We start from the raw sequence: 24,466 nt of genomic DNA on the forward strand, positions 1-24,466 counted from the left end.
TGATTTGTTATGTGTGAGAGTCCCATAGAACTCTTTCTGCTTAATTTATTTTTAAATTGGAGGATAGTTGCTTTACAATATTGTGCTGGTTTCTGCCATACAACAACTCATTTAGTCATAATTATACATCCCTCCACCTTGAGCTTCCCTCCATTCCCCCAACCCACCCCTTTAGGTCATCACAGAGCACGGGGCTGAGCCCCCTGTGTTATAAAGCAACTTCCCGTTAGCTCTGTGCTTTACACACGGAGGTATATGTATGTCAGTGCGACTCTCAATTCGCCCCACCCTCTCCTTCCCCACGAGTCTGTTCTCAGCATCTGCCCCGTGGGGCTTCCAGGCACAGAGGCCTTTCTGTCCCCCGTTTCTTGTAGGCAAGACTCCAGCCGTGATGACCTTCCATGTGTTCCAAAGGGCAGATTTGTGCAGTTACTGATCAAGTGAGGAGCAGCCCCAGAACCAGCTGAGATTAAAGGGACCAGAGAAGGTCATCAAGACTGGGAGAGCCGACCACCAAAGACCCTGGGTCCCCCGAGATGAGATTAAGGGAGTGCAAGCCCTGCTCACCCCACAGTCTTGTCAGGGACCCCACCTTGGACCCACAGTTGTAAAAACCCTGATTAAAAGCCCTGGGGTTGAACACATCACTCTTTCGAGGCAGAAGTCTGGTGTGTCGCACTTTGCCTGGTAAATAAGAAAGCTGTCCTCTTCTACTCCCCCCACGATTGTCTTGGGGGTTGTTTCGGCATCGGTGTACAGAGAGTCTCAGTCTTTGGTAACCGAGGGCAGTCCAGTGTGGAAACAGAGACCAGGAAACTGGCCACAGGCTACAGAGACCCGGGAGGACTTCCCCGTGTGAACGGTTTACCTGCGTGTCCATGGAGCTCCTCCTCATGGGGCGAGGGACCCCCCACACCCTTTCCTTCTGGGTGTATGACTGCCTTGCTTCCGTCTTAACTGAACAAACTGCGTGCCCGCCTGCTTGTTGGGCTGAGTGTCTATAGTACACATTCTACCTGTTGTTTTTACAGCTTTTGTCTTCTTGAGAAATGCATTTTTAAATGAGGGCAAAGGCTGGGGGAACCTTGTTTTGAGCCTCTAGCCCCTGGAGGACGAGCGGCTGCGGCTAGATTTCCTGCCATTCATCCAGGCCCTTCCGGGTCCAATTCCTGGGCAGAGAACGAGGCTCTGGCTTCAAACCACTGCTCACGGCTGACACTCTCTCCGAGATCATTGGTGCTGAAACCCAGGATTTCAAGGTAAACCTCAGGTCATCCCAAACTGTTGGCTGGAGACTTCTGAGTCTCTCTCTCTTTCTCCATGAGAACTTGCTCTCACTCTGCTTTGTTCTCTTTCCAAGACCCACAGGTTTCAGTCTAGATCCACTCGGTGAAGGAGCCCAAGTTCTGGTTTTTCTCTCTCCTCTCTCCCTCTCTCTCGCTCAGCTAAACTACACCCCCAGCATGTCCGCCGCCTTCATCAGGGTCGCGAGCAAGGTGCTGGGAGCTGTAGGTCACCTCCCACCACCTCCAACAAATAGTTCCCTGCTACACCCACACTTTATCCCCTAGGCCCCACTGTCTTCTAACGTATATCTCCCCGAGCAGCCAGCACAAACATTGCCTTTCTCTAATTTTTTTTTTCCTGTGATTTCCTTTCCTACTTTACTTGAGAAGCAAGATTTCTTTCTCACCTAAACTTTATGTCCCCTTCAGTTTTACCCCAGATGCCAGACAAACAGGGTGATAGACTTGGGGTGCTCCTGCTGTTTAATCTCCAACCATGCTCGGTGCCCACAAATCCCCTCTGGAAACCCTCCTTCCTCCAGGCCCTCAGGTCTTCCAGCAAGTCCCCCCTTTCTCCGTGCAAGGGACAGCCTGCTGGGTGGGCCACGTTCCAGCAGACCTCATTGGTGCAAAAGATGTCTCTCAAGGAAAGTCTTGGCAATTCCTCATGGGAGAGACTGGTCCACCAGCGATGTCTGGTCAGGGATCAAAGGTAGAGCAGAGGACACTGAAAATCCCACCAAGCACAGGGTTTGAGGGAAATCCAGAAAACACTCTGAGCCGCCATCAGGTGCCCCTTAGGAATGTTTCTGGCTTCCCTGGTAGCTCAAACAGCAAAGAATTTCCCTGCGAGGCAAAGACTCAAGTTCTATCCCTGGATCGGGAAGATCCCCTGGAGAGAGCAGCCTGGTGGGCTACAGTCCATGGGGTTGCAGAGGGTCAGACACGACTGCACGACTAACACTAACACTCCTACTAATACAAGGAATGTTTCTGGAACACAGGACTTTATTTCTAAGAGCGCAGTTCTTGGTTGCAGGTTGCTCAACATGGAGAATCCCCTTTCTAAGCCTGAGAGGCTGAGAAAAGGAAAACTAGGCTTTGCTGTAATATTGCCAGGACTTTACTTAAGTTGGGGCATGAAAAGATTTGGTCTCTTGCTTATAATACTATCCTACAATTAGATCTACATTGCCAAAGTATGGGAACATGGATGGAGGTTAACCCCCCTACATTCTAAATGATCCCCTTCAATCTTCCTCCAAATCTCAGGGGGGAAATCAAGCTTTCCCCACTCCTGCAAGTTCCCTACTCCTTCAGATTGTTCTGATCAGCCAAATGAAAACAATGGAATACACACACAGAGACATATACACCCATAAACAAAACCCAAACAGTCAAAAACTAAATAAAGTACAAGAGATGGACCCGGCAAGCAAAGGGAACCAAAAATGATAGCCTCCAGTGAAAAACAAAATGAATACAGCACAGACTGGAAAATAAAACCAAATCAAGGTGCCAACTGGGGAATAAAGCAACGGAAACAAAACAAATATGGTGAGAAAAAGAAAGAAGAGGAAGAAGGAAGAAGCAAAGTTAAGTAGAGGTAGACAAAGATTTATGTATATTAAGGAATAGGGACAAGAGGAAAATAGCAGTAAGAAAAGCCAAAGAATAAATGTAGAAAAATAATAATAATAAAATTTAAAACTTTAAGAATTTAAAAGGAAAACCCCAAAGAACCACAGAACACCAACAGAGAGGCAGACGTATAAACAGGAAATAAAAAGTGTGATAAAAAAATTCTCCCTGGGGGGTAAAAAATTCTCAAAAACTTAACTAGACTCAACAGTACTAATAAAATCAACTACTACAGCAACAGAGTGGGGGGAAAAAAATCCAGAAGCAACTAGAGAACAAGTCAAAATATAAGAATAATAAATGTTTTCCTTGGATCTCAGCTGTCAGCGTCCTTTCCCTCCCTGGGAGTCTCCATGCACCTCGCCTCCCCGCCAGCCCTCCAGCACTGCGCTGGTCTCTGGCCCTGCTGCGTGGGCAGCTCAGATTCGAATCTGGTCCTGCTCCTGCCTGTTCTTGCCTCCAAGGTCCACAGCTGCCAGAGCTGGTGTGATTTCTTCTGCGGGAGTGCTCGGTGTCCTTTCATATATTCAGAGACACAGAGTCTCTCTCCTTGATCGAGTGGATTCAATCTACAACTTGTGCAGCAGGTGGGAAGGTTCTGAGTTCTCCTCCTTAGCCGCACTGCTCCTGGGTATCAGCTATAGCTTTGTCTCCGCTTCTGCCTGTGAGTCGTCCACAGGGCTTTGCTCCTGAGGCTGCCCTGGAGGGCATGGGTCTGCCCCGGGGAGGATGGGGTGAGGGGGGTACAGCTGCTGGGGTGGCAGGGCCTGGAGCATCAGGTGCTCAGCAGAACTGGCAGCTAGGGCCACAGGAAAGGGGCTTTTCTAGCCTCTGGCAGCTCTGCCCCAGTGGGGATACAGCATGGAGGTGGCACAGCTGCTCGGATCACGGGGACCCTGGCAATTCTGGGTACAAAGGGGCTGTTGTCACAGGAGATACGGTGCTATTAGGGCTTTTTCTAGCCTCTGGCAGCTCTGCCCCAGTGAGGATCCAGCATGGAGGTGGAACAGCTGCTCGGATCGTGAGAACTCTGGGAGCTCCGAGTGTGCAGGGACCCCAGCTGTCTCAGCCGAGGGAGCTCTGGCCCTCTCAGGGTGTCTTCCTCGTCTCTGGCAGCTGCAGTCAGAGCGCCTCTGTGGCCGGTCCTTCTCTACTGCTCCCGGCTCCCTCCCCCGTGAAGGCGGTAACAGGCCAGCCTCTCTCTGGGGCCTTCCACTGTCCAGGGCTGACTTGTGGGGACAGAGAGGCCACAGCGATGGCTCCACCGCCTGTGAGTGACTCTGCAGGGTTGCCCTGCCTGCACGGCTGCCCGGGTTTCCTGCACAGGCATTTCCCACTGCCACCTCCTCCCTCACGTCCCCTCGGGCTTCTCCCCGCAGTCAATAGCTGAGCTCGCCCGGAATCGCTCCACAATCCCTAGGCTCCAGCTCCCAGCCCTGCGCCTTCCAGGGGACTTTGCGTCCCTGCATCCCTCTCCCCGGGGAACATATGGCTGCAGCAAGGATTGTCTCTGTGATTCTCATTCCATTCAGACTCTCACAGATCAGCTGCTTAACTCTCAGCCTCAAGTGCTTCTCCTCTGTCCCCTGAACAGTTTCCTCAGCCTCCAAGGGCACCCACGTTGGGACCGGACCCCTGCTTCAGTCCCCCACCCTCCGAGGGCAGGTCCAGTCCTACTGACTCTCCTCTTTCCCCCCACTTCCTTCACCCTACCGAGTTTTGTGTGGTTCTATATAGTCTTCTCCAGTGGCCAGGTGCTCTTGCCTGCTCTCAGCTGCCGTTCTGCAAGATCTCCTGTGTCTGAAGGTGTCTTCCTGATGTATCTCTGGAGAGAGATGAACTCCACACCCACCTACTCCTCTGCCATCTCATTCCCCCTCATCTAACCAAACTAAGACCCCATCTTCCCAGAGGGACGATCCCTGTGGGACAGCATTTTATCAGCCAGTCTGCCATTCTTATCTGGGCCAATTTGAGCACTATCTGGTCTAAGTTTTAGCTATAAAACTTTAACTAGAGAAAAGAAAGATGACATTTTATTATGGTGTGGCCACAAAATTCTCTGCACTCCAGAGAAAACTGGCTAAGATAAAACTTTTTGCAGTTGGGGGAAACAAACAACAAAAACAACCTCTCTGAACAAAAACAAACAGACAAAACCCTGTTCTTTTTACGTCTGCAATTAGACAAAGCTAGCTTTTAAAATACTATTTTTTTTTTTTTTTCAGAATTGTGACACTGAGAGAACATGTCCTGCTAGAAGAACAAGAGTTTCCCTGTGTCTAAGACCAGTGCTCTCAAGTACGTTACTCTTATTTAATCTAATAATCTCTAATTCCTGAGACTGAAGGGGCAAATGGAAAGGAAGTCTTCTAAACTTTTACTTATTATAACTGTTGATTATAAACCAGTGAGTTTTATAATACCTGACTCATAACTAAATTTAGAAAATGAAGCTGTACTTTTCAATGCATGTATAGACCTCTTCACGTTTATCTATTTCTTTGAGGTTGGACATCTGGGTTGCTTCCCACTTTCAGCTATTGTGAATAATGCTGATATGAATACAGGTGTGCAAATATCTCTTTGAGATCCTATTTATAGTTCTTTTGGGTGTACACACAGCAGTGAAATTGCTGGATCATGCGGTAATTCCATTTTTAGTTTTTTTAGAGACCCTTACATTCCTACTCACAGTGCTCAAGGGTTCATCAGCAGCATTTGAGTAAGAAGGAAACACAGGTCCAGAGAAGTATATGACCTGTTCAAAGGCACAATAGTGTTCGAGGAACCAAGATTCTAATCAGTGTCCTGGCTCTCTGAATGCTTGCTCTGAACCAAAATACTAAACTAGGACTTCAGAGTATCAGGGGTGGAAGCCCCCTGATGGTGACTTGTGGTCACTGGGTCAGCCTAGCCCTGCAGAGCAGTGTAGTGAGGGGACATTTCACACCCCAAAGCAGCAGGAAACAGAGTCCTGTCATTCCTGATTCAGAGTAAAGGTTAGTCCCTCATCCCTCCAGGCAGTTAGTTGGGAGGCCAGTCTGCTGTGATGCTTTGACTGAGCTGGGCTTGAGTCTGTCCCTCCCTACAAATTCCATCTCCTTCTGCCCCAAAGCAGAGTCCATATTCCATGTCACTCTGCAGGCAACGAAACAGGAAGCTACCAGGTTTTAGAATCTTCATCATGGAAACATGCGGAGTCTGTGATTTTGATCACCAAGCCCCTTAGTCACTTCATCCCTATCTAGGATGGAAGGAAACAATCCTAACGACAGTTTTCCCAGTGGTATAGAGAAAAGCAGGTCAAAGATGGTATATAGCACATGCAATAGCAACAAGCTAATAAATAGCAGAGCTGGATTTGAAATGGCAGAACTGGTTGATTTTGCTTAAAACCAAGAAATCAGTGTTCTTATCCAGTCAGATAATACCCGTTAAGCAGATACTGTGAACCAGGCACTATGCTGAAAGGTTTTGCTTCCGTAGAGGCAGAAATTTCCTTTTCTACACTCTTTGACTTGTCTAATAATTAAATTGACATAAGACAGGCAAACAGGCACTTCCCTGGTGGTTCAGTGGCCAAGACTCCATGCTCTCATTGCAGGGGGCCTGGGTTCGATCCCTGATTGAGGAACTGGACCCCGTATGCCACAACTGAGTTCACCTGCCTCAACAAAAGATCTCACGTGCTGCAACTAAGACCCAGTGCAGCCAAAAAAAGAAAAAAGACAGATTACGAGATTCAATTTGCTGCATAGGGGAGCCCCATAAAAGTTCTGAGACTCAAAGACATTCAAACAATTGAGGCTCATATCCTCCCCTGACCTAAGGAGAAGGGAGTTGTAGGGATCTGGGGCTTCAAATGGGAGGAAGAGAACCCACAGGAAGATGGAAAGAGAAAATACTTGGAAGATTCTTGAGAGTCCATTGGATGGTAAGGAGATCCAACCAGTCCATCCTAAAGGAAACCCACCCTGAATATTAATTGGAAGGACAGATGCTGCAGCTGAAGCTCCAATACTTTGGCCGCCTGATGCGAAGAGCTAACTTGTTGGAAAACACCCTGCTTCTGGAAAAGATTGAGGGCAGAAGGAGAGGGGTGAGATAGAGGATGAGATGGTTAGATGACAACTTCGACTCAATGAAAGTGAGTTTGAGCAAACTGTGGGAGATAGTGAAGGACAGAAGAGCCTCATGTGCTGCAGTTCATGGGGTCACAAAGAGTCGGACACAACTGAGTGACTGAATGACAACAACAACAACAAAAAAAAAAAACAAATGCTTGGTAAACAAATGTTTGCCACTCCAGACAAATAATCCTTTTAGAAATAAAAAGTAGTCTTTGGTGATAGCTCTCTTCCTGGTGTAGGTCCCTTAATCTACATTATTTTGAGCAGTTAAGGGAGAGGCAAGGAGCTTCTCCTGAGTCTGCTGGGTCTTCACTGCCTTCAGCTCAAAACAGTCAACCTGTCAAAGGGGCATATTTGAGAAGATGTATTCTGCTCCCAATAGAAAAGACCCTGATGCTGGGAAAGATTGAAGGCAGGAGGAGAAAGGGACAACAGAGGATGAGATGGTTGGATGGCATCACTGACTCAATGGACATGAGTTTGAGTAAGCTCTGAGAGTTGGTGATAGACAGGGAGGCCTGGCATGCTGCAGTCCCTGGGGTTGCAAAGAGTTGGACACGACTGAGTGACTGAACTGATTCTGCTCCCCATCACTTCTCTTTAAACACTCTTGCACATTAAGAGGCTTCTTTATGTTTGAAGAAACCAAGGCTCAGAGATGGAGAACATGCCCAGTGTGTCCTTTTACCACCTGCCCCTCATCACTCCAGTACTTCACGGACTTTAACTCCTAGGGTCTAGGACGGATAAGCAATCTGGATGACTCTATGTCTTGTTTTCTCAGCAGATTGTAGCCTTCTCAACTATGTCTAGGATGGTGCATCAGTGTGTTCTTCAGTTTGGTCAGAAGCTGGCCCACAGGCGAGGGGCAGACACCATAAAGGAGTCTGATGGTCTCAAGATTCATCTGAGTGCCATAGAACTGGTGTTCTTGGGTGTGGGCAGAAACCTGGGAGCCGGCCTGTACATCGTGGTTGGTGCAGTGGCCAAGTACGTAGCTGGACCAGCGATTGTCATCTGCTTCTTGGTGGCCGGCCTGTCTTCTCTGCTGTCGAGGCTCTGCTATGTGGAATTTGACGCCCGGGTACCACGCTCCTCTTCTGCGTATGTCTGCAGCTACGTCACGATGGGGCAGCTCTGGGCCTTCGTCGTTGGCTGGAACATCATACTGTTATTTTTAACTGGTGAGGTGATGGTACCAGGCAACAGGTGTGGGGAAAAGGTGTGGGGTCTAAGGTCAGGAAACTGGGAGATGGGATTGCAGTCTTATTCATGGGCTCTTTGTTACCTGACTTGTTAGGGGAAGTGGGTAACAGTGGCTGAAAAACCCCACTTCATTCTATTCAGCTCTCTCCTGCTTTCCTTAAATAATTGGACTAAGAATAAGAAAGCAAGGAAACTGGGCATGGGTGGGAGGGAGGCGTGTCCCACAGGCTCATCACCTCATTTTATTGGAGTCTTTGCTCAGCTGTTGCCTGTGAGTGATTTTTTTTGGGGGGGGAGGGTTGCCCCTTGATATTTTATACCTCATCTTTTAGCCCTCCTTATCCAACTTCCCTGTTTTCTTCCCTTGTGAAACACTGATCTCCTCCTAATGTATTAAATAGTGGACCTATTTTGTGAATCATCACAGTCTGCTCTCGCCACCCCATGGAAAAAATCTTTGAGATTATGTTTTGCCTATTTTTTCCTCCAAAATACATCCATCGGCACTTACTAGGTGTTCAATTTTGTCTGTGAATGTTCGTTCTTCTGCTGCTACAGCCACTGTGTGTACAGCCAGGGCCTGGAGGTATGCCTTTGACAGCCTCATTGGGGACCTCATCTCTCGGGCATTGGCGGGAACTTTCCCTCTGCATGTGCCCTACTTCCTGGCCACGTATGCAGACTTTTTCGCACTGGGCCTGGTGCTGCTGCTTGCGGGTGAGTCAGGGGTCAGAAATAAGATGGGATGAGAGGACTCCCCTGGTGGTCCAGTGGTTAAGAATCCGCCTTGCAATGTGGGGACACAGGTTTGATCCCTGGTCAGGGAGCTAAGACCCCATGTGCCACAGAACAACTATGCCCAACTCCTTAGCCCAAACACTACAACTACAGAATCTGTGTGTGTGTCTGTGTGTGTGTGTGTCTGTGTGTGTGTGTAGTTGCTCAGTCACATCTGACCCTTTGGACTATAGTCCAATAGACTCCTTTATCCGTGGGATTATCCAGGCAAGAACACTGGAGTGGGTTGAGATTTCCTTCTCCAGGGGATCTTCCTGACCCAGGAAGTGAACCCACGTCTCCTGTGTTTCCTGCATTGCAGGCGGATTCTTTATCCACTGATTCCCAAACTTCGATGTTTGTCTCGCAACAAAAGATCCCACAGCTAACACCCAACTCAGCCAAATTACTAACTAAATAAAATACTTTTTAAAAAAAGATGGACTGAGTAGGGTATGGAGGGGGAGGTGAGGTTAGGAAAGACTTGGGGGTGGGGACTAGGACTGGAAAGGACTGTCTGTGATATGAGAGACATGAAGGCAAGACCTGGTCGGTCGTCTCCCACTCTTGGACCTCTTGACAATTTGAGCCGATTCATTCCTTGGTAGGAGGGGCTGGTCTGTGCATTTCAGGATGCTTTAAAAAATCATTGTTGGATGCTTAGTGGTCCCTGGCCTTTGCTCACTAGATCCCAGTGAAACCCACTCCCCAAATTCTGACAACTGAATGTCTCCAGACCATGCCAAATATTGGGGGAATAAAATTTATTCCCAGGTGAGAATCATTTTCTTCAGTTCCGTTAAGTTCAGTTGCTCAAATGTGTCCAACTCTTTGCAACCCCAGGGACTGCAGCACGCCAGGCCTCCCTGTCCATCACCAACTCCCAGAGCTTACTCAAAATCATGTCTTTTGAGTCGGTGATGCCATCCAACCATCTCATCCTCTGTTGTCCCTTTCTCCTTCTGCTTTCAATCTTTCCCAGCATCATGGTCTTTTCAAATGAGTCAGCTCTTCGCATCAGGTGGCCTAAGTATTGGAGTTTCAGCTTCAGCATCAGTCCTTCCAATGAATATTTAGGACTGATTTCCTTTAGGATGGACTGATTGGATCTCCTTGCAGTCCAAGGGACTCTCAAGAGTCTTCTCCAACACCACAGTTCAAAAACATCAACTCTTCGGTCCTCAGCTTTCTTTATAGTCCAACTCTCACATCCATACATGACCACTGGAAAAACCATAGCTTTGTCTAGATGGACCTTTGTTGGCAAAGTAATGTCTGTGCTTTTTAATATGCTGTCTAGGTTGGCCATAACTTTCCTTCTACTGAGTAAACGTCTTTTAATTTCATGGCTGCAATCACCATCTGCAGTAATTTTGGAGCCCAAAAGCATAAAGTCAGCCACTCTTTCCACTGTTTCCCCATCTATTTGCCATGAAGTGATGGGACTGGATGCCATGATCTTAGTTTTCTGAATGTTGAGCTTTAAGCCAACTTTTTCACTCTCCTCTTTCACTTTCATCAAGAAGCTCTTTAGTTCTTCTTCACTTTCTGCCATAAATGTGGTGTCATCTGCATATCTGAGGTTATTGATATTTCTCCCGGCAATCTTTGCCGGGAGCCGGCGAGAGACATTCCACTCGTGACAAAGGTCATGAGGAAGGGGGCTCGGCATACGCAAAGGCGGGATCGAGCCTCGGGAGTGCCCCCGGATATTCTCGAGCATCTACCCCCCAAAAAACCAGAGTCTGCCTACTTTATTGCTTTGTGCTCTCACCTCTGACTTTACTGGGGGCTGTCCCCCACCACCATCTCACTCTCTCTGTCAAAGAGTTAACTTACAGCTCCAATTAATAAAGTTCCTGGGCAATTAGGAGTGTTTAAATCCAAACCCCTCAGATGGCTCTCTAACTCGCCTGACAAGTTTACCCGGACACCTACAGCTATGCATACGATTGTTTACAGTCTCCCAGCCTCCAGAGGCACGGGAAGCTTAAGATATTCAAATAGCTTAGAGCCTCTCAGAGAATTAGAAACTGTCAGAATAAAGCTAGTAAAAGATTTCATTGATGAGCCAATGTTTGTTGCCAAGTTTTCACATCCCTTGAATTGTATCCTTGAATGTGCATTAATTAATATAGTTGGTATGTAGAAAAAATAAGTAGTGGCCTGGTGTTAGTAACTTTAGACCCTTAAGGTAGTAAATTCTTTCCTTTGTAAACCCATTACACATCCACCCTATAGGAACGTAATCTTATCTTCGGAAGATGGCGCCAAACCTTAAAATAATTACTCTTAGAGAAAATAAGTCTTTGTTGATAAGTCCTTGTCAAGAGTCATAAAATGTTAATAGGCCTCTGGCCAGAAGATGATGTAAATCACCTAAACCATTTGTATACGATAAATCTGCAGGAAAGAAACCCTGGTTTTTGATAAGCATCAAAGACTGCTGATTTTGCATCCCCTATTGTCCTCTATGTGTAACTTAGGGTATAAAAGCCCCTGTTGAAAATAAAGCTATGGGCCTTGCTCACCAACGCTTGGTCTCCCCATGTCATTCTTCCCTTTAACTTCTAGCTGAGTGTCCATCTGGAGCGTGGATGTCCTCTGCGACCATTTATTTGCCTGGGCTTCTAAGACCCACTCGAGAAGGTGTCTAAGGTGGGGCACCTTCCGCTATTCGAGAGGGCGCCTGCGGCCTCCGTGGTCAGAGCTAACCTGGTGTCACGGGTTATATTGATTTTCCGCGTAAACCAAGCCACTCAGCTTCTTTTCTCCACTGAATTTTCCTACTGAGCTATCCTCATTCTATTCCTCTTTATTATATCTAATTAACATTTGAATAGGCCGCCTAGCCGTCTCTCCTTCGAAGACCCTGGATCAGCCGGGGCTGGACCCCGGCAAATCTTGATTCCAGCTTGTGCTTCCTCCAGCCCAGTGTTTCTCATGATGTACTCTGCATATAAGTTAAATAAGCAGGGTGACAGTATACAGCCTTGATGTACTCCTTTTCCTGTTTGGAACCAATCTCTTTTTCCATGTCCAGTTCTAGCTGTTGCTTCCTGACCTGCATACAGGTTTCTCAAGAGGCAGGTCAAGTGGTCTGGTATTCCCATCTCTTTCAGAATTTTCCACAGTTTATTGGGATCCACACAAAGGGTTTGGCATAGTCGATAAAGCAGAAATAGATATTTTTCTGGAACTCTCTTGCTTTTTCGATGATCCAGTGGATGTTGGCAATTTTATCTCTTGTTCCTCTGCCTTTTCACAATACAGCTTGAACATCTGGAAGTTCATGGTTCACGTATTGTTGAAGCCTGGCTTGGAGACTTTTGAGCACTACTTTACTAGCATGTGAGATGAGTGCAATTGTGCGGTAGTTTGAACATTCTTTGGCATTGCCTTTCTTTGGGATTGGAGTGAAAACTGACCTTTTCCAGCCCTGTGGAAAATTGCTGAGTTTTTCAAATTTGCCAGCATATTGAGTGCAGACTTTCACAGCATCATCTTTCAGGATTTGAAATAGCTCAACTGGAATTCCATCACCTCCACTAGCTTTGTTTTTAGTGATGCTTTCTAAGGCCCACTTGACTTCACATTCCAGGATGTCTGGCTCTAGGTGAGTCATTGTACCATCATGATTATCTGGGTCATGAAGGTCTTTTTTGTATAGTTCTTCTGTGTATTCTTGGCACATCTTCTTAATATTTTCTGCTTCTGTCAGGTCTATATCATTTCTGTCCTTTATTGAGCCCATCTTATCTCTAATTTTCTTGGAGAGATCTCTAGTCTTTCCCATTCTATCGTTTTTTCTCTATTTCTTTGCATTGATCACTGAGGAAGACTTTCTTATCTCTCCTTGCTGTTCTTTGGAACTCTGCATTCAAATGGGTATATCTTTCCTTTTCTCCTTTGCTTTTTGCTTCTCTTTTTTTCACAGCTCTTTGTAAGGCCTCTTCAGACAGCCATTTTGCTTTTTTGCAGTTCTTTTTCTTGGGGGGACATATTTCCTTTTTTTAATTAATTAATTTATTTATTTTTACTTTACAATAGTGTATTGGTTTTGCCATACATCAACATGGCATCTGCCATGGGTGTACACGTGCTCCCCATCCCGAACCCCCCTCCCACCTCCCTCCCCATACCATCCCTCTGGGTCATCCCAGTGCACCAGCCCCAAGCTTCCTGTATCCTGCATCAAACCTAGACTGGTGATTCATTTCTTATATGATGTTATACATGTTTTAATGCCCTTCTCCCAAATCATCCCCCCTGACAGAGTCCAAAAGACTGTTCTATACATCTGTGTCTCTTTTGCTGTCTCACATACAGGGTTGTCATTACCATCCTTCTAAATTCCATATATATGCGTTAGTATACTGTACTGGTGTTTTTCTTTCTGGCTTACTTCACTCTGTATAATAGGCTCCAGTTTCATCCACCTCATTAGAACTGATTCAAGTGTATTCTTTTTAATGGCTCAGTAATACTCCATTGCGTATATGTACCACAGCTTTCTTAGCCATTCATCTGCTGATGGACATCTAGGTTGCATCCATGTCCTGGCTATTATAAACAGTGCTGCAATGACCATTGGGGTACACATGTTCTTTTCAATTCTGATTTCCTCAGTGTGTATGCCCAGCAGTGGGATTGCTAGGTCATATGGCAGTTCTATTTCCAGTGTTTTAAGGAATCTCCACACTGTTCTCCATAGTGGCTATACTAGTTTGCATTCCCACCAACAGTGTAAGAGGGTTCCCTTTTCTCCACATCCTCTCCAGCATTTCTTGCTTGTAGACTTTTGATTCGCAGCCATTCTGACTGGCGTGAAATGGTACCTCATTGTGGTTTTGATTTGCATTTTTCTGATAACGAGTGATGTTGAGCATCTTTTGATGTGTTTGTTAGCCATCTGTATGTCTTCTTTGGAGAAATGTCTATTTAGTTGTTTGGCCCATTTTTTGATTGGGTCGTTTATGTTTCTGGAATTGAGCTGAAGGAGTTGCTTGTATATTTTTGAGATTAGTTGTTTGTCAGTTGCTTCATTTGCTATTATCTTCTCCCATTCTGAAGGCTGTCTTTTCACCTTGCTTATAGTTTCCTTTGTTGTCCAGAAGCTTTTAAGTTTAATTAGATCCCATTTGTTTATTTTTGCTTTTATTTCCAATATTCTGGGAGGTGGGTCATAGAGGATCCTGCTGTGATGTATGTCAGAGAGTGTTTTCCCTATGTTCTCCTCTAAAAGTTTTATAGTTTCTGGTCTTACATTTAGATCTTTAATCAATTTTGAGTTTATTTTTGTGTATGGTGTTAGAAAGTGTTCTAGTTTCATTCTTTTACAAGTGGTTGACCAGTTTTCCCAGCACCACTTGTTAAAGAGATTGTCTTTAATCCATTGTATATTCTTGCCTCTTTTGTCAAATATACGGATGGTGTCCATAAGTACGTGGGTTTATCTCTGGACTTTCTATTTTGTTCCATTGATTTATATTTCTGTCTTTGTGCCAGTACCATACTGTCTTGATGACTGTGGCTTTGTAGTAGAGCCTGAAGTCAGGCAGGTTGATTCCTCCAGTTCCATTCTTCTTTCTCAAGATTGCTTTGGCTATTCGAGGTTTTTTGTATTTCCATACAAATTGTGAAATTATTTGTTCTAGCTCTGTGAAAAATACCGTTGGTAGCTTGATAGGGATTGCATTGAATCTATAAATTGCTTTGGGTAGTATACTCCTTTTCACTATATTGATTCTTCCAATCCATGAACATGGTATATTTCTCCATCTATTTGTGTCCTCTTTGATTTCTTTCATCAGTGTTTTATAGTTTTCTATATATAGGTCTTTAGTTTCTTTAGGTAGACTTATTCCTAAGTATTTTATTCTTTTTGTTGCAATTGTGAATGGGATTGTTTCCTTAATTTCTCTTTCTATGTTCTCATTATTAGTGTATAGGAATGCAAGGGATTTCTGTGTGTTGATTTTATATCCTGCAACTTTACTATATTCATTGATTAGCTCTAGTAATTTTCTGGCGGAGTCTTTAGGGTTTTCTATGTAGAGGATCACGTCATCTGCAAACAGTGAGAGTTTTACTTCTTCTTTTCCAATTTGGATTCCTTTTATTTCTTTTTCTGCTCTGATTGCTGTGGCCAAAACTTCCAAAACTATGTTGAGTAGTAGTGGTGAAAGTGGGCACCCTTGTCTTGTTCCTGACTTTAGGGGAAATGCTTACAATTTTTCCCCATTGAGGATAATGTTTGCTGTGGGTTTGTCATATATAGCTTTTATTATGTTGAGGTATGTTCCTTCTATTCCTGCTTTCTGGAGAGTTTTTATCATACATGGATATTGAATTTTATCAAAGGCTTTCTCTGTATCTATTGAGATAATCATATGGCTTTTATTTTTCAATTTGTTAACGTGGTGTATTACATTGATTGATTTGCAGATATTGAAGAATCCTTTCATCCCTGGGATAAAGCCCACTTGGTCTTGGTGTATGATATCTTTAGTGTGTTGCTGGATTCTGATTGCTAGAATTTTATTAAGGATTTTTGCATCTATGTTCATCAGTGATATTGGCCTGTAGTTTTCTTTTTTAGTGGCATCTTTGTCAGGTTTTGGTATTAGGGTGATGGTGGCCTCATAGAATGAGTTTGGAAGTTTACCTTCCTCTGCAATTTTCTGGAAGAGTTTGAGTAGGATAGGTGTCAGCTCTTCTCTAAATTTTTGGTAGAATTCAGCTGTGAAGCCGTCTGGACCTGGGCTTTTGTTTTCTGCAAGATTTCTGATTACAGTTTCAATTTCCGTGCTTGTGATGGGTCTGTTAAGATTTTCTATTTCTTCCTGGTTCAGTTTTGGAAAGTTGTACTTTCTAAGAATTTGTCCATTTCTTCCACGTTGTCCATTTTATTGGCATATAATTGTTGATAGTAGTCTCTTATGATCCTTTTTATTTCTGTGTTGTCTGTTGTGATCTCTCCATTTTCATTTCTAATTTTATTGATTTGATTTTTCTCCCTTTGTTTCTTGATGAGTCTGGCTAATGGTTTGTCAATTTTACTTATCCTTTCAAAGAACCAGCTTTTGGCTTTGTTGATTTTTGCTATGGTCTCTTTTGTTTCTTTTGCATTTATTTCTGCCCTAATTTTTAAGATTTCTTTCCTTCTACTAACCCTGGGGTTCTTAATTTCTTCTTTTTCTACTTGCTTTAGGTGTAGAGTTAGGACTTTTTTCTTGTTTCTTGAGGTATGCCTGTATTGCTATGAACTTTCCCCTTAGCACTGCTTTTACAGTGTCCCATAGGTTTTGGGTTGTTGTGTTTTCATTTTCATTCATTTCTATGCAAATTTTGATTTCTTTTTTGATTTCTTCTGTGATTTGTTGGTTATTCAGCAGCATGTTTTCAGCCTCCATATGTTGGAATTTTTAATAGTTTTTCTCCTGTAATTGAGATGTAATCTTACTGCATTGTGGTCAGAAAAGATGCTTGGAATGACTTCAATTTTTTTGAATTTACCAAGGCTAGATTTATGGCCCAGGATGTGATCTATCCTGGAGAAGGCTCCATGTGCACTTGAGAAAAAGGTGAAATTCATTGTTTTGGTGTGAAAAGTCCAAAGATATCCATTGGGTCTAACTGGTCTACTATATCATTTAAAGTTTGTGTTTCTTTGTTAATTTTCTGTTTAGTTGATCTATCCATAGGTGTGAATGGGTTATTAAAGTCTCCCACTATTATTGTGTTATTGTTAATTTCCCATTTCATACTTGTTAGCATTTGTCTTACACATGGCGGTGCTCCTATGTTGGGTGCATATATATTTATAATTGTTATATCTTCTTCTTGGATTAGTCCTTTGATCATTATGTAGTGTCCTTCTTTGTCTCTTTTCACAGCCTTTTTTTTAAGTCTATTTTATCTGATATGAGTATTGCTACTCCTGCTTTCTTTTGATCTCTATTTGCATGGAATATCTCTTTCCAGCCCTTCGCTTTCAGTCTGTATGTGTCCCCTGTTTTGAGGTGGGTCTCTTGTAGACAACATATATAGGGGTCTTGTTTTTGTATCCATTCAGTCAGTCTTTGTCTTTTGGTTGAGGCATTCAACCCATTTACGTTTAAGTAATTATTGATAAGTATGATCCAGTTGCCACTTACTTTATTGTTTTGGGTTCGAGTTTGTACACCGTTTTTGTGTCTCCTGTCTAGAGAATATCCTTTAGCATTTGTTGGAGAGCTGGTTTGGCGGTGCTGAATTCTCTCAGCTTTTGCTGGTCTGTAAAGCTTTTGATTTCTCCTTCATATTTGAATGAGATCCTTGCTGGGTACAGTAATCTGGGCTGTAGGTTATTTTCTTTCATCACTTTAAGTATGTCTTGTCATTCCTTCCTGGCTTGAAGAGTTTCTATGGAAAGATCAGCTGTTATCCTTATGGGAATCCCCTTGTGTGTTATTTGTTGTTTTTTCCTTGCTGCTTTTAATATTTGTTCTTTGTGTTTGATCTTTGTTAATTTGATTAATATGTGTCTTGGGGTGTTTTGCCTTGGGCTTATCCTGTTTGGGACTCTTTGGGTTTCTTGGACTTGGGTGATTATTTCCTTCCCCATTTTAGGGAAGTTTTCAACTATTATCTCCTTAAGTATTTTCTCATGGTCTTTCTTTTTGTCTTCTTCTTCTGGGACTCCTATGATTCAAAGGTTGTAGCGTTTAATATTGTCCTTGAGGTCTCTGAGAATGTCCTCATTTCTTTTAATTCATTTTTCTTTTTTCCTCTCTGATTCATTTATTTCTACCATTCTATCTTCTATTTCACTAATCCTATCTTCTGCCTACATTATTCTACTATTTGTTGCCTCCAGAGTGTTTTTGATCTCATTTATTGCATTATTCATTATATATTGACTCTTTTTTATCTCTTCTAGGTCCTTGTTAAAACTTTCTTGCATTTTCTCAATCCTTGCCTCCAGGCTATTTATCTGTGATTCCATTTTTATTTCAAGATTTTGGATCATTTTCACTATCATTATTCGGAATTCTTTATCAGGTAGATTCTCTATCTCTTCCTCTTTTGTTTGGTTTGGTGAGCATTCATCCTGTTCCTTTACCTGCTGGGTATTCCTCTGTCTCTTCATCTTGTTTATATTGCTGAGTTTGGGGTAGCCTTTCTGTATTCTGGCAGCTTGTGGAGTTCTCTTTATTATGGAGTTTCCTTGCTGTGGGTAGGGTTGTATAGGTGGCTTGTCAAAGTTTCTTGGTTAGGGAAGCTTGTGTTGGTGTTCTGGTGGGTGGAGCTGGATTTCTTCTCTCTGGAGTGCAATGAAGTTTCTAGTAACGAGTTATGAGATGTCAATGGATTTGGAGTAACTTTGGGCAGCCTGTATATTGAAGCTCAGGGCTGTGTTCCTGTGCTGCTGGAGAATTTGTGTGGTATGTCTTGCTCTGGAACTTATTGGCCCTTGGGTAGTGCTTGGTTTCAGTGTAGGTATAGAGGCGTTTGATGAGCTCCTATCGCTTAATGTTCCGTGGAGTCAGGTGTTCTATGATCTTCTCAGGATTTGGACTTAAGCCTCCTGCCTCTGGTTTTCAGTCTTATTTTTACAGTAGTCTCAAGACTTCTCCTTCTATACAGCACCATTGATAAAACATCTAGGTTAAAGATGAAAAGTTTCTCCACAGTGAGGGACACCCAGAGAGGTTCACAGAGTTACATGGAGAAGATAAGAGGGAGGAGGGAGTTAGAGGTGACCCAAATGAGATGAGGTAGAATCAAAAGAGGAGAAAGCAAGCTAGCCAGTAATCACTTCCTTATGTGCGCTCCACAGTCTGGACTGCTCAGAGATGTTCATGGAGTTATACAGAGAAGAGAAGAAGAAGAAAGGAGACAGAGGTGGCCAGGAGGATAAAAGGGGGGAATGAAAACGAGAGAGAGACAGATCCAGCCAGTAATCAGTTCCCTAAGTGTCCTCCACTGTCTGGAATACACAGAGATTCAGAGAGTTGGGTAGGGAAGAAAAGGGGGAGGGAGGAGACAGAGGTGACCTAGTGGAGAGAAAGGAGAGTCCAAAGGGGGAGAGAGCAGTCAAGCCAGTAATCTCGCTCCCAAGTAAAAATAGGTACTGAAGATTAGGTTCTTAAAGGTACAAAATTGATAACAAATACCAAAAAGCAAAGATTAAAATTCTAGAGTAGAGGTTGGATTTTCAAAAATACAATATTAAAGAAAAGAAGAAGAAGAAAAAAAAACAAAGTCACAAAAGTTATTAAAAATATATATATATATATGAAGTTTGCTTTAAAAAATAGTCTTTTTAAAGTAATAGTATGTTGTAAAAATGAAAATTAAAGGAGTAATAGAGGACTTAAAATTTTAAAAAAAGTTAAAAAGAAGAAAAGAAAAAGAAAAGAATGATCGTAAAAATATATCTAGAACTTTGTCTGGTGTTGTTGTGGGCAGTGTGGGGTCAGTTCATTTTCGGATAGTTTCTTGGTCCGGCTTATATTTCTCAAGATCTATAGGCTCCTTCCTATGTAGTCGGTACTAACTACAGGGTTTTAATCTATTCCACCTGTCACTTCCAAGGTAGTTCCCTCGGTTTTAGCTTCTGTTTGCTGGTCTCTTCAGTGTCTGATTTCCGCCCTGATACAAGGGGGCGGTGGTGGACACTTTTTAGGCTCACTTGTTCAGTCGTGCTGTGGGAGGGAGGGACACTGCAAACAAATAACACTGGCATGTGCTCGTAGTGTCTCAGCCACACTGGGCCTGCCTCCGTTCACGGCAGGTGCACCCTCCCTGCCCACACAGCTCAGGCTCTAGGTTGCTTGGCCAGGAACCGCCTGAGGCCGGCCCTGGGCTGCATGCACCTCCCAGGTCTAAGCCACTCAGGTTCAGGCACTCGGGTAGTCCTCAGAGGCGCAGACTCCGTTGGGCCTGTGTTTTGTGCCCTTCCCAGCTCCGAGCAGCTCGGGTGATGAGGTGTTTGGCAAGCGCAATCACTGTGACTTATCGCCTCTCCCATCCCTGCCGCCTGGTTTTCTGGGTGTACAACCAGCCCACCTTCTCAGGCGGATGACTGTCCAGTACCCCAAGAGGTCTAGTAAGCAAAGAAGCCTGCTTGCAGTTTGGTACATAATGTCTCTCTGGGGCTGAGATTGCCCCGTTCCAGCTCTGGCTGCCTGTCACCAGAGGGGGATGGTCTGCAGCCGGCTAGTTCTGTTCCGCCCTTTGTTCTGTGCATGGGCCTGGCAGTGTCTTAGGGCTTTTCACATGGTAGCTATCCCACAGTCTGGTTTGCTAGCCCAAATTAGTTCGCTCTAATTACTCTTGGGGGCATTCAGGCCCAATCCTTACTCTAAGCAATGCAGCCCACACCTCCCTGCCCAGCCCCCACTTGCTAGTGGCGGGCGCAGGCATCTGCACTGCTTCTCCGCTGGGGGAGTTACTATTGGGCTCGTAATCTGTGGGTTTTAATTATTTACTTATTTTTCCTCCCTATTATGTTGCCCTCTGTGCTTCCAAGGCTTGGCACAGACTCGGCAGTGAGAGGGCTTCCTGGTGCTTGGAAACTTCTCTCTTTTTAAGACTCCCTTCCTGGGACGGAGTTCCGTCCCTACCTCTTTTGTCTCTTTTTTTGTCTTTTATATTTTTCCTACCTCCTTTCAAAGACAATGGGCTGCTTTTTGGGGTGCCTGATGTCCTCTGCCAGCATTCAGAAGTTGTTTTGTGGATTTTACTCAGCATTTAAATGTTCTTTTGATGAATTTGAGGGCGAGAAAGTGGTCGCCCCGTCCTATTCCTCCACCATCTTAGGACAGCCCCCATATTTCCTTCTTGATACTGAGACCAAAGATTTTTTTTTTTTATTTCAGAGGAAATTCACATAGCATATATTTATCATTTTGTTATTTCCCCCCAGCTTTACTGAGATATAAATGACATACAGCACAATAAGTTTCAAGTGTACAATGTGTTTTTGGCTGTACTAGGTGTTTGTTGTTGCTCACAGGTTTTCTCTAGTTGCAGAGAGCGTGGGTTACTCTTTGTTGCGATACACAGGCTTCTCATTTTGGCAGCTTCTCATGTTGCAGAGCGTGGGCTCTAGAGCTCTGGATCAGTAGTTATAACACATGGGCTTAGTTGTTTTGTGGCATGTGGAATTTCACTGGGCCAGGGATGGAACCTGTGTCCCCTACATTGGCTGGCAGACTCCCAATAACTGGACCACCAGGGAAATCCCACAGTGATGACCTGATAGACCTGCCTATGTGAGATGATCGACACAATAAGAAATAGGCTATTAGAACCTCCATGGTGGTCCAGTGGCCAAGACTCCCTGCTCCCAGTGCAGGGGACCAAGGTTCCACCTCTGGTCAGGGAACTAAGATCCCACTTGACACAACTGAGGGTTCACAAGCCACGACTAAAGATTCTGTTATGCCACAGCAAAGACTCAGCACAGCCAAATATAAATAAAATGAATACTTTAAAAAATCATAAGAAAAGAAATTAACTATCTTAAAAGGGACAATTTGGGGCGCTAGTACATTCACAATGTTGTCCAGCCATCATCTGCATCGAGTTTCAAACATGTTCATCTCCCTTGAAAGACACCCTGTATCCACTGAGTAGTCACGGTCCATCCACCCCACCCCCACAACCGCCAGCCCCTGAGGCTGCTCTCTGTCTCTATGGACTTAGTTACTGTGCATGTTTAATATTCCATCTCTCCTACAGTACTACTCGCTCTAGGAGTTCCTGAGTCAGCCCAGGTTTACAGAGTGTTCACGGGCATCAACATTTTGGTTCTCAGCTTCACCATCATCTCTGGCTTCATTAAGGGAGACCTGCACAACTGGAAGCTCACCAATCAGGACTACACATTGACCACAGCTGTTTTCACGTATAGGTTAGGAGCATACCCTTGGTCATATTAATGTGTGTGTGTGTAAGGGAGTCAGAGCTGAGAATTAAAGAGACCAAGGCTGGTGGATCCGGATGGTGAGTTTCCTGGAGTGCAGAGCTTGTGGTATTGAGGGAAGAGTCCAGAAGTGATGGCTTAACCCATCTTACCCATATTCTTTCTTGCTCCTTCTCCCACCACAGCTTGGGCCCTCCAGGTGCTGGAGGATTTGTGCCTTTTGACTTTGAGGGGGTTGTCCAAGGAGCAGCTACGTGTTTCTATGCATTTGTCGGTTTTGCTGCCATTACCACTACAGGTAAGGTGGTAACCGTGTGTCCCATTGGGGTTTGGACAGTGTTTGAGCTGCCCTTGGGCACAGAGGCTGGGAGAAGGTTAGCCTGCTTTTGGAGGTCCAAGAGGGAAGGCAATTCTGTGCTTTCACCCCACGGTGTTTTCCTGACCTGCTGCTTCTACCCCTTTTGCAGAAAGAAGAGACCTAAAGCCTCAGCGCTCCATCTCCCTGATCTCACTCCTCATGTGCCTTTTGGTGTATTTCACTCTCTCAGCGGCACTCACCCTCATGGTGCCCTACTACCAGATTAATCACTACAGCCCCTTGCCTGAGGCTTTTCTCCACGTTGGCTGGGGCCCTGCCAGATATGTCGTGGCTGTTGGTGTCCTCTGTGCTCTTACATCCAGGTCAGTGTCACAGGTTTCTCCCCGTCTACTGTCAGATGCTCATGCATCCCAGCCCCTGGGACTGAGAGACAAGAGGGAAAGACATCTTGCTCCAGACTAGGGAGCGCATGCCCTGGTTTCCCCTGCTTCTCCACATCCTCACACGTGTCTCCACTTTCTCTCCCAGCCTCCTGGGTGACATGTTCCCCATGTCTCGGTTAATCTGTGCAATGGCAGAGGATGGGCTCCTTTTCCGAGGACTTGCCAAGGTCTGTGGTCACAAAGAAATCCCTGTCATGGCCATCATGTCTTCTGGAAGCCTTGCAGGTGAATAAACAAAACTCAGTTCTTCTTTGATCCATTTCCCTTAAGTGCAGTCCCAGGGGTTTCTTAATCCCAACCCTGCCATTTTTGCTCCCCCATTCTAGGGATCATGGCATTACTCTTTGAGTTCAGCGACACTGCAAACCTCATGGCAGTTGCGTCCCTGCTCGCTTACTCCATGGTATCTTTCTCGGTCCTTGTTCTCAGGTGAGACTTTACTACGCCTTGATCGGAGAGCCTGGGGTCAAGGGGATGATGGGGAGGTCATCGTGGTCTGTGTCATACTACCTTCTAATTGTTCAAGAGAAGAAATAAGTGGAATAGACAATCTTATGTTGTGTGAATAGTGGCTGATGTTAATATTTCCTTTAATCCTCTAATTCAGGTACCAGCCAGACCAGAATTTAAGTAAGAATGAGAAAATGGAAGAAGAAACTGAGATGGAGCCTGTAGCTGAAGGAAGTCTTTCGGAATCTGAACCTGAAGCAGGAATCTCAAACATTCTAAAGAGTCTGTGGTTCCCTACCAGCACCATCCCCACATGGAAATCTGGCCAGATTGTCTCTGGATGTGCCTTCCTGCTTGGTGAGCAGTGGGGTTTCCCTTTATTCATGTTCTGAAATTGACGGGATGGAGTGAGAGTGTGTATTTTGTCAGTTGAGGAGTCTGGGGGATATCATGGCCCTTCCTGATGTTGGTGGTTTCAGGAAGGGGTGTGACCCGAGGTCCTGACGTCTGTTTTCCTGGTCCAGCCTGTTCTCCTCCTCCTTGACCCTTGCAGTTCTCCTGCTGACCATCCTGAGTGTGATCCTGGCCCAGTGGCCCAGCCAGGTGTTCTCTGGAGACCCCGTGCTCACAACAGTGGCTGTGCTGCTGCTGCTCATCACTGGGGTCACGGTCATCATCTGGAGGCAGCCCCAGAGCCCCAGTCCTCTTAAGTTCAGGGTATGTGACCTATGTGTTCAAACTGTCCACCTTGTGTGAAGCAGGTCTGCATGCTTTGAGGTCTAAACATTCTTTGCTGGACCAAAGAAGAAGAGGAGTTGCTGAAACCTATGGACTCTTCCCTGATCCACACTCAGTGCTTTACAAACCGGGCTCAATAGGCACTGAGCACACAGCCTGAATTGGACTGAACTTGTCCTGCCCACGTTGCATAGGGTCTCCCTTTCAGACGTCTGGGCTGTGTTCAGGGATGAACTGACTCTGCCCACAGGTCCCTGCTCTGCCTGTCCTCCCACTGGTGAGCATCTTTCTGAACGTTTACCTGATGATGCAGATGACCTCTTGGACCTGGGCCCTCTTTGGGGTCTGGAATGTGATTGGTGAGTGACTTTCTGGGGTGAAGAGGCTTCTTTAGTGACTGAACCCAATTCTCTTCTAACCACCTTCCCCCTAAACTGTGTCAGATGCCATAATAGGAGGCTTACTAGGCATTCATAAGTGAGGAGAGCCCCTGTTTTTCTTCTGTCTCATTTCCCTACTAGGATTTGCCATATACTTTGGATATGGGATCCGACATA

At 44.9% G+C, this 24,466-nt stretch overlaps 1 protein-coding gene across 1 annotated transcript; it reads left to right on the forward strand.

The window, feature by feature from the left end:
• The first annotated feature begins 1,020 nt into the window (after positions 1 to 1,020).
• On the forward strand, positions 1,021 to 24,142 carry LOC129630729 (cationic amino acid transporter 3-like). Its single transcript, XM_055551225.1, has 12 exons — positions 1,021 to 1,259; positions 5,156 to 5,228; positions 7,848 to 8,244; positions 8,825 to 8,983; positions 21,776 to 21,947; positions 22,145 to 22,257; positions 22,427 to 22,640; positions 22,807 to 22,946; positions 23,048 to 23,150; positions 23,329 to 23,528; positions 23,725 to 23,888; positions 24,137 to 24,142. The coding sequence occupies exons 3-12, from the start codon at positions 7,866 to 7,868 to the stop codon at positions 24,140 to 24,142; spliced, it is 1,650 nt and encodes a 549-aa protein (XP_055407200.1). The 5' UTR covers positions 1,021 to 1,259; positions 5,156 to 5,228; positions 7,848 to 7,865.
• Positions 24,143 to 24,466: the final 324 nt, after the last annotated feature.

Source organism: Bubalus kerabau, chromosome 17, assembly GCF_029407905.1.
Source record: "Bubalus kerabau isolate K-KA32 ecotype Philippines breed swamp buffalo chromosome 17, PCC_UOA_SB_1v2, whole genome shotgun sequence".
Taxonomy (NCBI): Eukaryota; Metazoa; Chordata; class Mammalia; order Artiodactyla; family Bovidae; genus Bubalus; species Bubalus kerabau.

What these genes read in the sequence shown, in the direction of transcription:
- LOC129630729 (XM_055551225.1), top strand. Translation starts at nt 7,866, where the DNA reads ATGTCTAGGATGGTGCATCAGTGTGTTCTTCAGTTTGGTCAGAAGCTG. An exon ending in TTCTCGGTCCTTGTTCTCAG is followed by an intron (nt 23,151 to 23,328) that starts GTGAGACTTTAC and finishes CCTCTAATTCAG; the next exon opens with GTACCAGCCAGACCAGAATT. An exon ending in TGGATGTGCCTTCCTGCTTG is followed by an intron (nt 23,529 to 23,724) that starts GTGAGCAGTGGG and finishes TGACCCTTGCAG; the next exon opens with TTCTCCTGCTGACCATCCTG.